General features: G+C 41.8%; 2 protein-coding genes across 7 annotated transcripts in view; one reads left to right on the forward strand and one right to left on the reverse strand.

Moving 5' to 3' along the window:
• fip1l1a (FIP1 like 1a (S. cerevisiae)) overlaps positions 1-5,660 on the reverse strand; it is a 94,641-nt gene extending 88,981 nt beyond the window's left edge. For all 5 annotated transcript variants that reach the window (XM_063043145.1, XM_063043144.1, XM_063043146.1 and 2 more), the window contains exons 1-2: positions 5,469-5,660; positions 5,209-5,254 (exon numbers count right to left, since the gene is read on the reverse strand). In XM_063043145.1, coding sequence (XP_062899215.1) covers positions 5,209-5,254; positions 5,469-5,556 — 134 coding nt within the window. In that variant the 5' untranslated portion in view covers positions 5,557-5,660. The remainder of the gene's footprint in view (positions 1-5,208; positions 5,255-5,468) is intronic.
• A 4,643-nt stretch (positions 5,661-10,303) lies between these two features.
• Positions 10,304-15,776, forward strand: part of scfd2 (sec1 family domain containing 2) — a 303,002-nt gene continuing 297,529 nt past the window's right edge. Inside the window, exon 1 of one of the 2 annotated variants that reach the window (XM_063043149.1) lies at positions 10,304-11,374. In XM_063043149.1, the coding sequence (XP_062899219.1) occupies positions 10,549-11,374 (826 nt within the window). In that variant the 5' untranslated portion in view covers positions 10,304-10,548. The remainder of the gene's footprint in view (positions 11,375-15,776) is intronic. The other variant, XM_063043148.1, reaches the window with a different exon arrangement.

Below are 15,776 nucleotides of genomic sequence, written 5' to 3' on the forward strand. Positions count from 1 at the left end.
AACTCAAAGACAAAAGAAGGAATTTGAAAAAGATTTTAAATATTCTATTGTATACCCATCCAGGCCGGGTGCTTCACCAGAATTCATCAAAGAAATTGCTTTCTTTATTTCTTCTTCCGTAATGGGTGCATCTAATGCTAAACATTCATTTAAGTGGTAATTTCGGAATACTCAATTTTCTTAGAAATTCATGCATTATGGTAGAATCGTCAGGGAATTCTGATTGGTATGAAGAGGTATAGAATTCTTGAAAAGATTTATTAATTTCATCGTGATCAACCGTCAAAGTACCATCCCGTTTACGAACTTTAATAATCTGACGTTTAGCCAAAGCAGCTTTCAATTGGTTGGCCAGTAATTTACCCATTTATCACCATGTATATAAAATTGACGCTTAGATTTAAGTAATTGATTTTCAATTGGGGATGTTAATAATCTGAAGTTCAACTCTCCTTTTTTAAAGCTCCAAATTAGGAGCAACAGAATATTTTTAAATCAATTTCTTTAATCTCATCAACCAATGTATGTATTTCATTATTAATTCATTTTTTCAATCCAGCAGAATATGAAATAATTTGCCCACAGATATATACTGTAAAAGTGTCCCATCATATCCCCCTGGAAATTTCTTCCGTAAAATTAGTTGAGAAGAAAACGGCAATCTGTTCTTTAAAAAGTTAACAAAATTTAAGTCCTGAAGCAGAGTAGAATTGAACCGCCATTGTCTAGCACTGAAAGTTACATCAGTTAATTTGATTGATAGTTTCAGGGGCGCATGATCAGAGACGATAATTGCATCGTACTCACAGGCAGTAACAGATGAAACTAATTGAGAGTCAATGAAAAAGTAGTCAATTCTGGAATAATTATGATATACATGAGAAGAATGAGAACTCTTTATCATTAGGATGTAAAAACCTCCAAACTTCTAAAATTCCGGAGTCAACTAAAAAGGAATGGATAAAAATAGCGGATTTGTTTGGAAGTACTTGACTGAGCGCAGACCTGTCCATCAAGGGATTCAGGCAACATTTAAAATCTCCACCAATTATCAACATATATTCATTTAAGTTAGGAAGAGATGCAAATAAATGCTTAAAGAGTTCAAGATCATCAGTATTTGGTGCATAGATATTAACCATAACAACTTTTTGGTTATAAAGTAAACCAGTAATTAACAGAAATCTGCCATTCGGGTCTGAAGTTGTTTCATAGTGAACAAATGAAATTGAGGAATTTATAAAAATAGAGACTCCTTTCACCTTAGTCTGTGAATTAGATTGAAATTGTTTATCCTTCCAAAACCTAAAAAACTGCTGATTATACTCCTTCCTTACATGAGTCTCCTGGGCAAAGATAATCTGAGCAATCAATCTATGAAAAACTTTAAAAATCTTCTTCCGTTTAATCAGATGATTCAAACCATTCGTATTCCATGAAACAAAGTTAATAATATTATCCATTGTACTCGAATAAACCATATGGTTTGTAAAGGGTTAACCTTACTGCATAGGAAACTCATGAATCAGGAAGAGGGAAAAAGGTTTAAAGAGGAACTGGAAGTTACGACAATTCAGACATATTTGTAGTTTCAGATCAGCCCAGATGGTAAAAACTAAACTAAAAATAGCCCCACCCCCACCCAAAAACTGGCCAATAGAATGCCAGAAAGCTATCTAAACACTTCCCTACCCCCGTCTCTCTTGAAGGCAAGTCTCCAATGAAAAAAGAATGCAAAACACCACCTGCAGTCAAAACATTGAGAAGAGAATGCCATAAAAAACACCAAACAAATGTTAAAAAAACAGCCGTTTGTGAAACATTTTGAAAGGCAAGATCTTGGAAAGTGAAACAGAATATAATCTTATTAATATTTCAAGAAAAAAAATCAATTACCAAATCAGATTCTTAATTATTTTCAAAAACAATTGAAAATAATAGAATAAAATAATAAAGGGAAAGAAAGAAAAAGGAACTTGCAACATAAAAGCATGATAAATATCCATACTCCAAAACAAAATACGAGCATTATCAAACCAAGGGTAAAATTCTTCAAGAAGTCCAAATCTATGAACTGGTTATTAACTTATAAACAAGTGAATACAGACATGAAAAAAAACAGTAAATTTATTAGACAGCTGAGCTCGAACTTTGACCTTCAAGAAATTGATATGCTTCGTCCACGGATTTAAACCATTTACGCGATTTATCAGGCAGAACAACCCTTAGGCGAGCTGGAAATAGCAGAGCTGGTTGGAAATTTCTTTGATATAACTCGGACATCACCAGTTTAAAAAGCGATCTTTCTTGCATTACCTCAGGACTGTAGTAAATTAGCAAATAATAAGGTGCATTTATGATACAAGGTAAAAAGTAAACAGCATGATGCAACGAGTGCTTCATGTGTGATGAGACCTGGGTGGTGGCAGTAAGTTCAGTAGTCTTATGGTCTGGGGAAAATGCTGTTTCCCAAACTAGCAGTACTTGTCCTAATACTACAGTACCTCCTGCCTGATGGCATAGACATAGACATACTTTATTGATCCTGAGGGAAATTGAGTTTCGTTACAGCTGCACCAACCAAGAATAGAGCATAAATATAGAAATAAAAAAAACACAAAAAATCAAAACAACAATATGCAAACTATGCCAGATGGAAATAAGTCCAGGACCAGCCTATTGGCTCAGGGTGTCTGACCCTCCACGGGAGGAGCTGCAAAGTTCGATGGCCACAGGCAGGAACAACTTCCGATGATGCCCAGAGTTGTATCTCGGTGGCAGGGGATCAAAGAGATTGCTGGACCGATGGGCGGGATCATTGACAATGCTAAGGGCCCTGTGTACACAGCACTCCTAATAAATATCTCTGATGAGTGGAAGAGAGACCTTGATGATCCTCTCAGCAGCCCTCACAATCCTTTGTAGGGACTTTTGGTCAAATGCCTTACAATTACCATACCAGACAGTGATATAATTGCTCAATGGTGCTCCTGAAAAAATTGGTTAGAATGGTGGTGGTGGGGGGAGGCAGCCTCACTTACCTCAGGAAGTGGAAGGGGAGAAGCTGCCATGCTTTCTTGACCAAAGAGGTGGTATTGAGGGACTTGGTGAGATCGCCTGTTACGTGCACTCTCAGAAACTTGGGAGCTCCTAACGCTCATCACTGAGGAGCGATGTACATCCAGTGAGAAGTGCCCAGCCTTAAATCCACAGTCATCTCTTTGGTCTGGTTCATGTTCAGACTCAAGCTGTTATGCTCGCACAACAGCTGCTCTTCCTGCCCTCTGTAAACTGTCTCATTGTTGTTGCGTCACCAGAGAACTTGATTCTATTTGATCCGGATCCAGCAGTGCAGTCATTCTTCAGCAGTAGCCTCGGGGAGCTCCATTGCTCAGCTTGATGGAGCTAGACATTTCTGCCAACACTGACTGACTGTGGCCTTACAGTCAAGTCCAGGATCCAGTTACAGAGAAAAACCAGCAAGGACAGTTTATCCACCACTTCAAAGGGATGATTGTATTAAATGCTGTGCTCAAGTTGTTAAGAAATATCCTGGCATATGAGGCACCAAATTCCAGGTGGGACTGGACGGTGTGGAGTGCAGAAGCTATAGCATCATCAGTGGAGAGATTTGAGTTTTAAGTGAACTGAAATATAACAGGAAGATGGGATTGAATGTGATCCACAACCAGCTGCTCAAAGCACTTCATTATTGTTGAGCTCATGCCACTGGCCAGTTGTCTTTGAGGCAGGTTACTGTCACCCTCTTGGGCACTGCGATGATGATGACCACCTTGAAGCCAGAGAGGACAATGGAGTGTTCCAGAAGTTGTTGAAGATATCTGTTAAAACCCATTAACTAGGCAGCACAGTCCCTCAGCAGCCAACCAGGTACATCATCAGACCCCGCAGCTTTACATGGGTTGACCTTGGCTAGAGTCTTCCTCACATCAGCCCAGGACAAGCAGAGTGCCTGCTTCTGTGGGGGGGGGGGGGCAGGCAAGAGAAATCTTCTTTGCTGGCACATATGCCATTTCTCAACCCAGCCCCGCATCCCATCAATGTCCCACTATACCCTACAACAACCATCTGCACTATCCACAGCAATACCAACCTTTACGTCATCTGCAAACTTATTAATCCACCCTTCCACTTCCTCATCCAAGTCATTTAGATATAAAACAAAAATCACGAAGAGTAGAGTCCCAGTACATATCATGCGAAAGACCATTGATCACTGACCTCCAGACAAAATACACTCCATCTGTTATTACCCTGTCTTCTGAATGAATATGCCTCAATTACACATATGGATCAATGCTTCCTAAACAGATCCAAGCCAGACAATTCCTCTATTCACTCAATACCATGTCCTCAGCTAAGCTCCCTTTGAGTGACAGAAAGCAACAATGGGAAAATAAAAGCACCAAAGTTAAGATTCCTATGACTAATCACAAAGCTGAAAACTACGCAATTGAAGATATCGTATGGTTTGGCAGTGATTCAGTGTTTAGGCTGATTCCAGCAATACAATATGCATACTGCAACTTGGCTCGAATCTGGGAAGCAAAGGACAACTAAAAAAAATGTATGCTTAAAATCAGCATTGGAATAAATTACGATTACACTGTTTAAATTGGCAGAATATTGTTCTTGCAATTGTATACTGCTGGCTACAGGCTACAGAAACTTCACAAATTCAGTCTCTTCTGCTGGTTCGATTGACCAGTCATTATGGGACAAGGTCTCAGAATCTAATTCAATTAAGCTTCAATGCACTCCACAAGGACTCCCCAGATGTCTAGCACTGGTTTATGTACATGCGCCACATATAACCCACAATCTGCTATTTTGGCTCACATGGGATTTGAAGTCCCTGCGGCATCTGAATTTAATGCTGATTTTATTTCCTGCAGGGTGTGTTTGTAGATTCCACATCTTATAATCTTGAGCAGATGCCACTTGGTTATCAATTTTGAGGTCCAACACCATGATCTCTTTTAAATACCTTTGAACCAATGCAAGCTCGCAATCGGCCTTTTCTCAAAGGCTGATTTTCACCACAGAGAATCTCTCCAGAAAGATGACATCATTTTATTAAAAAATTACCATCTCACATTGTAAAAATTAAACACCTCAATTAGAAACACGCTGAAAGCGGAAAAACAACCGCTCTGGACCTTGTTAAGAACAAGGAAAACAGCTCACCTGTCAACGGCCGCTTCCTCCTCCTGTTTATTTGGGTCGTTTTCATCTGCAACAAGAAAAGCTATCGGTTAAAAAGATAAAATGGAGAGAATTAGGTGCACGGTCAGCCCCAAGAGCACCGACCCATCGGGTATGTGGAGTAGGCCCGGATCAGGCGATGGCTCAAGCAAGGCCAAGCCGGGTTAACTTTTATTCATTCTGCCGCCTTGCTAGCCGCCAGTGATGAGCAGGCCCAGAGCGCAACACCTCACTTCTCCTACCTCCATATAGCCAGTGTTCCTCGTCTTCGCCGGCCGCCGTATTGCCCGCGGCGGCCTCCTTCGTCGTGTTCTCCGCCTCTGCTGACATTTCCGTGCCGCTCCCCCGCGCCGCCTCCTCCGGGCTTCTCTCCCTCCTCAGCAAACACGCAGATTCGCTTCCAAACTGACCTTTAACGGAGGAAACGCAACTGCGGCGCGGCGCCCTCTGACCCGGAAGAGGTGCTGGCGTCTTCAATAACGTCGGGGGGGTGGGCGGAAGAGGGTTTGTCGGAGATGGGGAGGTTATAGGTGTCGTTCCGTGCAGTATCCTAATGTTCGTGCTTGTATCATAAATGCCTTGCATCTTTCTGATGAGGGTGTCGACCTCCAAACATCCACCGTCCATTTCCCTACATAGATGCTGCCAGAGTATCTCCAGCATTTTGTGCGTTGCTCCAGATTTCCAGCTTCTGCAGTCTTTCTTGTGCCCGCCTTTTTATTTTAGTCTTAGTCGGAGGACTATTTGCTTCCATTCAGTTCCCTGAGTTCTGCGGTGATTGATGAGGCTAGGGGTAGGATCCATCAGTGCAGAGTGTCTGGGGAAGGTGGCGATGGATATTTTCAGAATGGGTGCACGCCATTTATTATAAACTTCTGTGTTCTTGTAAGAATTAACTCAAAATTCCCAATTCCAACCTTTTATTTTATGTCTTCATTTTGTCAGGAATGCCCATTGTTCGGGATGTAAAAATTTTATTTTCCAGGAGCCTTTAAGAATGTACTTGAATCTTTTGTCTTTATTTTATAATTCACTGCCATGATGGACTTTGATTTGGAGTGTTTGCTTCAGGGTTCTTGTGTAGGGGATCCAAGTGATGTAGCCTACCCAGCGCAACCTACTGAGTGCGATTAAAAGTGTAGTTCTGGGGATGTATTCCTGGCATTAGTTTGTTTATCCTGCCGTTAGTATATTCCAGTGAGGAGGAAAAGGTCTACAAGAAGAATGCACCATCTCTTGCTAATTAACCAAGTATCATATTAAATAGAGGGATTAGGAGGATGGGGGATAGAGGAATTTAAAACAATCTCTACCGTAAGCAAGAGTACTACATCCCCTAGACCTGATGGCCTGACTTTTTATTTAAAGAATAAAACAAAAATATTTAGGAAAGGATAAGAATGTAACTTAAGGCAACATGGAGACAACTTAGGAAAGAAGTAGTGAATACAGGACTGAATTTTAATGCAGGCAGGATACAAAATAAGGTAAAAGGTGGATAGAAATTGGCAGATATGATGTGGCCATCACAGAGTTATCACTGAAAGACAATCACAGCTGGGAGTTTAACATCCAAGGATAAACATTGTATCAAAAGTACAGGCAGGTAAGCAAGGGTGGGCTGGGGTGCCTCTGTTGCTAAAAATTGAAATCAAATCCTTAGAAAGAAGTGACATAAGATCAGAAGATATTGAATCCTTGTGGGTAGAGTTAAGAAACTGCAAGGGTAAAAAGACCCCAATGAGAGTTATAGACAGGCCTCTGAACAGTAGCCAGGATGTGGGATACGAATTACAATGGGATATCATAATGGCATGCTTTTTGCAATGGGCAATGTTATGATGGTCATGGGGGGATTTCAATATGCTGATAGAATGGTAAAATTATTTTAGAGCTGGATCCCAGGAGGAAGAATTTGTAGAATGCCTATGAGATAGCTCTTTAGAGCAGCTTGTGGTTGAGCCCACTAGGTAAAATGCAATTCTGAATTGTGTGTTGATTAATGACCCAGATTTGATGATGGAGCTTAAGAATTCACCGTGCAGTTTGAGAGGGAGATGCTAAAATCAGATGTATCAGTGTTATGGTTGAATAAAGGTAACTACAGAGGCATGAGAGAGGAGCTGGCCAAAGTTGACTGGAGAGGGACACTATCAGGGATGATGGTGGAACAGCAATAGCTGGAAATTCTTGAAGTAACTCGGAAGATGCAGGATCTTTTCATCCCAAAGAAGAAGAAGCAATCTAAAGGGAGGATGAGGCAATTGTGACTAACAAGGGAAGTCAAGAATAGCATAAAAGCCAAAGAGAGAGCACACAATATAGCAAAATTAGTGGGAAGTTTGAAGGTTGGGAAGCTTTTAAAACCATCAGAAGGCAATGAAAAAGAAATGAGAGGAAAGATGAAATTTGATAGTAAGCCACTCAATAATATAAAAGAGGACACCAAAACTTTCTCTTAGATATATAAGGAGTAAAAGGGAAGTAAGAATGCATCATACTGCTGGAAAATGATGCCATAGGCAGTAATGGGGGAGAAGAAATGGCGAATGGACTGTATATCATATCGTTCGTCACCATGGAAAACACCAGTAGCATGCCAGAAATTCTAGAGAGTCAGGTAGAAGTGAGGGTAGTGGCTATTTCTAAGGCGGTGGTGCTTGGGAAACTGAAAGATCTGAAATGGATAAGTCATCTGGGCCAACTGCATTGCACCCCAGGGTTCTGAAAGTTGTTGCAGAAAAGATTGTGGAGGCAATAGTGGTGATCTGTGAAGAATCACTAGATTCTATAAAGGTTCAGGAGAACTGGAAAATCGCTAATGTCACTACACCTTATAAGAAGGAAGGGGGGCAAAAGACAGGAAAAAATAGGCCAGTTATGCTGACTTCAGTGGTTGGAAAGATGTTAGAGTCCTTCATTAAAGGTGAGGTTTTGGGATACTTGGAGGCACATGGTAAAATAGGCTGAAGTCAGCATGGTTTCCAAAAAGGGAAATCTTGTCTGATAAATTTGTTGGAATTCTTTGAGGAAGTAACAGGCAGGATAGACAAAGGAAGATCAGTGGATATTGCTTCCTTGGATTTTCAGAAGGTCCTTAACAAGGTCCCGCACATGAGGCTGCTAAACAAAATACGAGCCCATGAGATTATAGGAAGATACTAACATGGACAGAGGATTGGCTGACTGGTAGAAGGCTAGGTATGGGAATAAAGAGGACCTGTTTTGTTTGGCTGCTGGTGACTAGCGGTGTTCTGCAGGGGTTGGTGTTGGGTCTGCTACTTTACAGTTATGTGTTAATGATCTGGATGATGGAATTAATGGCTTTGTGACCAGGTTTGCGGATGATACAAAGACAGGTGGAGGGGCAGTTAGTGTTGAAGAAGCAGGACGTCTGAAGCAGGACTTGGACATTAGGAGATGAGCAAAAAGTACAGCTTAGGGAGGTGCGTGCTCATGCCCTTTGGTATAATGAATAAAGGTGTAGACTATTCTATCAACGGGACGCAAATTCGGAAATTGGAGGCGCAAAGGGACTTGGATGTCCGGGTGCAGGATTCCGGAAAAATAAACTTGCAGGTTGAGTCAGTAGTAAAGAAGGTCAATGCAATGTCAGATTCATTTTGAGAGGACTAGAATATATAAGCAAGAGTACGATGCTGACACTTTATAAGGTGTTGGTCAGACCATATTTGTAGTATTGCAAGCAGTTTTGGGTCTCCTACCTAATGAAGGCTGTGCTGGCGTTGGAGAGGGTCCAGCAGAGTTAAATAGCCTAATTCCGTCCTGTGATTTGTGAGTTCAAAATTCAGTGAACCATCTTTTTATTTGTTTGTTTGTTTATTTATTTATTTTTTATTGAGCAGCGACATGGGATAGGCCCTTCTGCCCCTTTGGGCTGTGCCACCCTGCAAAACCCCCCCCCATTTAATCCTAGCGCAGTCATGGGACAATTTACGATCACCAGTTGACCTACTAAGCAGCACGTCTTTGGACTATGGGAGGAAACTGGAGCACCCGGACGAAACCCATGCGGTCACAGGGAGAACCTACAAACTCTTACAGACAGTGGCAGGAATTGAACCCAGGTCACTGACACTGTAAAGTGCTCTCCTAACCACCACACTACCATGCTGCCCTTAAGGACTGGAACAGGCTTGAGGCTCTGATTAGCTATTACTGATCTTGTTTTTTACGTTGTTAAGAGTTGCAAGGAAGATCTCAAGGAAGAGTATGGTGTCACTGCTGGTGTCTTTTAAATGAAATCGGAAAATCAGATTGATTATACTTGATCATACTTGTCTAATAATACTGGGGTCTGCGACAGATTAGTGAAAATAAATTTTTATCAGTACTTACGTTGGGCCGCTGGTCTACTGCCATTCTATTAATGTACTTAGTTTTGTACAACTTTGATGTGTGAAATGGATGCAATCTGTGGCCCATGTTATTACAAGGTTTGTGAGCTGGAGGACACTGCATATGGCCTTCTGTACATAGAACATAGTCACAGTCAAGGTAATTTGTTTTAACATTAACAGTCAACATGAACATTTTAAATCTAAAGAACCCTACGTATTGATATACTGTACACAGAACACAGAACAGTACAGAATAGGGTCAAGCTCTTTGGCCCAGAATGTTGTACAAGAGTGATCAGCAGGCCAGCAGAGGGAAAATTTGGTAGAGACTTATCTCCACTTGGCCACCCCCTAATCCAGGCAGCACTAGGTATGCTTCTTTGGCACCATCTCTGTAGCCTCTACATTCTTCTTATAATTGGGAGAACAGAAATGAATGCTGTACTCCAGACATTTATAAATCTGCATAATAATTTGCTGGCTTTTGAATTCAGAGCTTTGACTGCGTTACCACCGCAGACTTGTATGCCCAAATAACTAATTTATTTCCCACAAACACCCGAATACAACCTCCACAAACCTTAACACTACCTCTGACTAAGATTTTTCCCTCCCACTCAATCTTGCACTTGCGTTATGTATTTTGTTATTTATTTTGTACGGGTATAAATGAGGCATAATTTAAGTTAATTTTAACTCCGTTTGCAACGTACTAGGCTGCTGCTGCAAAAGCTGATTTTCATGACATTTATACCGTGTGATGTTCGCCTGTGACAAAATAAATCTGAGCTTGACACAGTCCCGCGAGGTCCCAAATAAACAGAATGCCTGCGTGTGCGACCGAAGTCGCGAAATCCCAAGTCATCATCAATTTGCGTCCAGTGCTATTCTGCGTCATCTTTGGCTGACGGTGCGTTGCTGTGTGTCAAGTTTCCTGTAGTGGTTTTTGGACTCAGAAAGCATGAGTGATGGATCTGGCTTGGGGTCGAAGTTTGTGGGGGTTGCCCATAACGTATGGGAGAAGGTGTGTGAGAAGGTTAAAAGGGCGGTGGTGTTCATAGACTCGGGATGCGCTGAGAGCTTACACTGGGTCGGCGGCATAAGTAAATTGCTCCAGGCCGGCGCCCTCAACGTTAAAGAATTCAGCTCCTTCGAAGCTGGCGTCCCGGAGCAAGCCAAAGCGGTTTTCGTGGTGAGCACTTTGTTAAAGGGGCGCACAGCTGATGTCATCCGTGATATTGTCACCCTAAGCTCCTTCCAGTACTGTGTGGTGATCACCGCAGTCAGCCACTCTGTCCACCTGCTTGCCAATAATGTGACTGCCGAACTCGAGCAGGAGCTGGTCTTCGAGCAATTCGGGGAGTTGTTGTGTCAGTGGATGGGTAATATGAACTATACAGGGGAGGTCATGCACCTGCCTATATTACTGGCGCCTCTTGCTCCCCACCTGTTCATCACTGCACCCTATTCATCCTTTTTCTCTTTTGTGCCTCAAGACCTGAAACTGCTCAATAACACCCGGCCTGACAAAAAGAAATTTGGAAGCCTGAATGACGTTGATTATCATTCTTTGCCTTTTGAACTTCAAATTCAAATCAAGTCATTAGTTTCGTCCTTGAACTCTATATTTGAGCTGGTACAGCTCAAAGAGGAATGTTTTGCAGTTGGCCCTACCAGTAGATTAATTGCAGGAGAACTTGCTAATTATCCACTGGCAAAACAGAGGAGAAAAAATGCTCAGCATAAAGCATCTATTGTCTTTATGGATCGAACACTTGATCTTTCAGGTAAAACATACTTTTCTTCATCTACATTACCGTTTTCCTTACTATGTCATATTTTGGCTTATTCATTAATACATCTAATCTGAAGCTAATGCTAACTATAACGTAGCTATTTTAAAATGTTTTTTGCATATTTTACATTCTTAGATAAGTGTTTTTGCATGTATCAAACAGAATGTAATTTATGACAGTGATAATTAGGCTAATATATTACTTAATTCAGTGTGAACGAACAATGACTTATTTTTCAGCATTTTGAATAGTTCTTATTTGGTATTATTTACCGTTTATGGTCTTGCTATTTATCATTATGATGCAGGCTATTGCTTTGCTTGTTTCTGTGGACTTAAGAATATTACTGTAAGGTATACAGGGATCATATACAAGGTTGCACTATCATCTTGGATGAAAGTTGCGCCACGTCACCTTGTGTGAGATTTTGTATGTTGGTAACATTTAGCCAAAACAATTATATCTTTCTTCTACTTGAACATAATGATTTTGGCTTCAGAACCTTTGTGTTAGAGAATTCCAGTGATTCATCTTTCTTTGGTGTAGAAATAGCTCCTTGTCTCAGTCTTAAATCAATTACCAGGTATGCTTTGACTTCGAACATCTCATGTATCTTTTTGGGTCTAGTCTATCCAGTCCTGTTGGTGTTTTAAAAGTTTCTGTGAGGTCCCCACTCATTCCTCCGAACTTCAGTGAATACAAGCTCAAATGTCCCAAAGTCTCTTCTAGGAGTCAGTCTGGTGAATCTTTGCTGTACTCCATAGCAAGAATATCCTTTCTCAGATATGGATAACAAATATGCACACAGGGTGTGCTCCCACTAAGCCTTGTAAGATTGTGGTACACCTCTACTCAAATCCTCCTGCTAAGAAAGTAAACATTTCATTTGCATTCTTAACTGTCAATGGCAAAAGGGCACCCAAGTCCGACCAAACCTTGCATTTTCCTAATCTCTCACCATTCAGATCATCTGGCTTTGTATTTTTAACATCAAGGTAGTAAATAACTTCACATTTATTAACATTATTCTATTTTGTCAAAGTGTCTAAATCAGGAGTTCCCAACCTGGGGTCCAAGGACCCCTCAGTTAATGATGAGAGTCTATGGCATAAAAAGGTTGGGAACCCCTAGTCTAAGTCATTCTAGAAGATCTCTTCATCATCCTTGCTGCACATACTTCTGCCAGAAATATTCCAACAAACTTGACAATGGTACATTTAGCTTCATCTGAATCAATCGATCTTGTGGGTCACAAGCACTGAACCTTGGACTATATTGATGCTCACTGTCTGCCACTTGAAAAATAACTTGTTTATTCCTACTCTTATTTTCCTATCTGCCAACCAGTTTTCTGTCCATGACACAACATTACCAGAATCCCAAGCGATTTCATTTTGCACAATAATTTTATGTGGGATCTTGTCAAAAGTTTTCTGAAAGTCCAAGAGCAATGAATCCACAGGTTCTTACCCATGCACTAAACTAGTCATAAAAAAATTCAAGTAATTTTATCAAGTATGATCTTCCTTATGCAAACCCTTCTTTAGCTAATCCTGTCACCATTTTGCAGATGTTCTGTTATTATGTCTTTAGCAATAGACTGTAGTATTTTTCAGGCATAACTATTATCAGGCTCATTGATCAATATTAATTTTTCCTTACTTCTTCTCTGGGGTGCAGAGTTCCAGGTGCTGGGCACTTATTGACCTTCAGTCCCCTTGATTTTCCGAACACTTTTCTGACCGGTACTGATTTCCTTCACTCTCTCGCGCTCTCACTTTCTCACTCTTAACACTTCTGGGTGGTTGTTTGTGTTCCACTTTCTGATGCCAGATCCAGGGGTTGGTTTCAAACAAGAGAAAATCTCCAGATGCTGGATATCCGAGCAACACACACAAAATGCTAGAAGAACTCAGCAGGCCAGGCATCATCAAGGAAAAGAGTACAGTCGACGTTTTGGGCCGAAACCCTTCGGCAGGACTGGAGAAAGGGTGGGGGTCATTACCGGAAGTTTGAGAAATCAATGTTCGTGTCATCAGGTTGGAAGCTACCCAGACGGAATATAAGTTGTTGTTCCTCCAACCTAAGTGTCACCTCATCACGACAGAGGAGGAGGCCATGGATGGACATATGGGAATGAGAAGTGGAATTAAAATGGGAGGCCACGAGAGATCCTGGTTTTTCTGGCAGACAGAGTGTAGGTGCTCAGCAAAGCGGTCTCCCAATCTACGTTGGGTCTCACCGATATACAGGAGGCCACACTGGGAGCAACAAACGCAATATATAACTCCAACAGACACAAAGGTGAAGTGTTGCCTTACTTGGAAGGACTGAATAGTAGTGAGGGAGGAGGTGTAGGGGCAGTTGTAGCACTTATTCCGCTTGGAAGGATAAGTGCCAGGTGGGAGAGCAGTGGGAAGGGACGAATGGACAAGGGAGTTGCGTAGGGGGCGATCCTTGCGGAAAGCAGAAAGTGAAGGGGAGGGAAAGATGTGCTTGGTGGTCGGATCCCATTGGAGGTGGCAGAAGTTTTGGAGGATTACGTGCTGGATGCGGAGGCGGGTGGGAGGTGAGGACAAGAGAAACCCTATCCCTGCAAGAGGTTGGGGTAAGAGCAAACGTGCATGAAATGGAAGAAATGTGGTTGAGATCAGCGTTGATGGTGGAGGAAGGGAAGCCCCTTTCTTTGAAAAAGGAGAACATCTCCTTCATTCTAGAATGAAAAGGCTCATCCTGAGAACAGATGCGGCGGGGAAGGCGTTTTTACAAGTAACAGTGTGGGCCGAGGTATAGTCCAGGTAGCTGTGAGAGTTTGTGGGTTTATAATCGACATCAGTGGATAAGCTGTCTCCGGAAATAGATACAGTGAGATCAAGAAAGGAGAGGGGGGTGTTGGAAAGGGACCAGGTAAATTTGAGGGCAGGGTGGAAGTTGGAGGCAAAGTGGATGAAGTCGACGAGTTTAGCATGGGTGCAGGAAGCAGCACCAACGCATTCGTTGATGTAGTGTAGGAAAAGTGCGGGATGGTCACCAGTGTAAGCTTGGACATAGACTGTTCCAAGTAGCCAGCAAACAGGCAGGCATAGCTGGGACCCACACGAGTGTCCATGGCTCCCCCTCTTGTTTGGAGGAAGTGGGAGGAGCCAAAGGAGAAATTATTAAGAGTGAGGGCAAGTTCCGCTAGACAGGGGAGAGTGGTGGTGGAGGGAAACCAGTTAGGTCTAATTTCCAGAAAGAAGTGGAGAGCTTTGAAGCCTTCCTGGTGGGGGATGGAGATGCATAGAGACTGGACATCCATAGTAAAAATAAGATGATGGGAGCCAGGGGACTTGAAATCATTGAAAAGATCCAGAATGTGTGAAGTGTCATGGATGTAGGTAGGAAGGGACTGAACTGGGGAGGATAAAACATACTCAAGGTATGGTTTTGCAGGGGTTTGGTTTGTATTTTTTTAATGATTTGTGTTCCAATGTCAAAAAATTTAAATTAGTATTTCCAACCGCTCTTAAATTTGAATAGTCCTCTGGATCATACTCCTCCTTAATTTATTTTAAAATTGCTCTCCCAGTTGCACCCTTTGCAGTATTTTCATGGTTCCTTTTCCTTTTCCCCCTTTGGTTCCTGATGATAAGTCTTTGGCAGGAGTCTCAATTACATTCCCCTCCATCCCCTTTATGAATTGCAAAACTGATTTGGTGTTGAATTCTTCTATCACTTTTGCCTTCATCCTCATTTTTGACTCTTGATGTTTGTGATACAGCTCATTATGGCAGGATTCTGTTCAGGTGAACTGTTTATAACCTGAACAGTGTGTGTTCTCAAGCAGGATGTTGTTGTGGTTTGGCATTCTGACCTCTATGTTGCTGAGGTGGATTGTCAACAATGAGACACCTCCTCAGACTGACTTGGCCATCAGGCCAGTTACTCATAGAAAATCACCAATCTCATTTCCTTTGGGTATCTTGCCCTTCACAGACTCCAGCCTGTTGCTTCCTCGACCCTGCAATACGTGCTACTATCTCCTCCCCAGGATCTTCAAGCAGGACCTGTTTGGGTGGCTCACTGTTTCTGGCTGCCTATTAAATCTACATTTCTTTTCCTTAAGCCAGCTAGAGGCCATCTCTGTTGGGGAGGAAACTTCGAATATAGGTTAGAAAACTAATTTAGGACTCTGTAAGTCATAACTCCTTTTCACATAATGAAGCACCGAGACATTTAAGTTCATGTTTAATGAAATTTAGACTGTGGATTTATTGTACTGTATACTGTTCCTCAACAATAAGGAATCTAGAGATTTTTATTAGACCCTGTGACAGCATCAGACTTGGTAAATTTTGAGATTTGGTCCACTGGTTCCTCATATTGTTGATGACCTAGCCTGTTACAATTTCTG

The sequence above is a fragment of the Mobula hypostoma genome, chromosome 3 (genome assembly GCF_963921235.1).
Source record: "Mobula hypostoma chromosome 3, sMobHyp1.1, whole genome shotgun sequence".
NCBI classification, from domain to species: Eukaryota; Metazoa; Chordata; class Chondrichthyes; order Myliobatiformes; family Myliobatidae; genus Mobula; species Mobula hypostoma.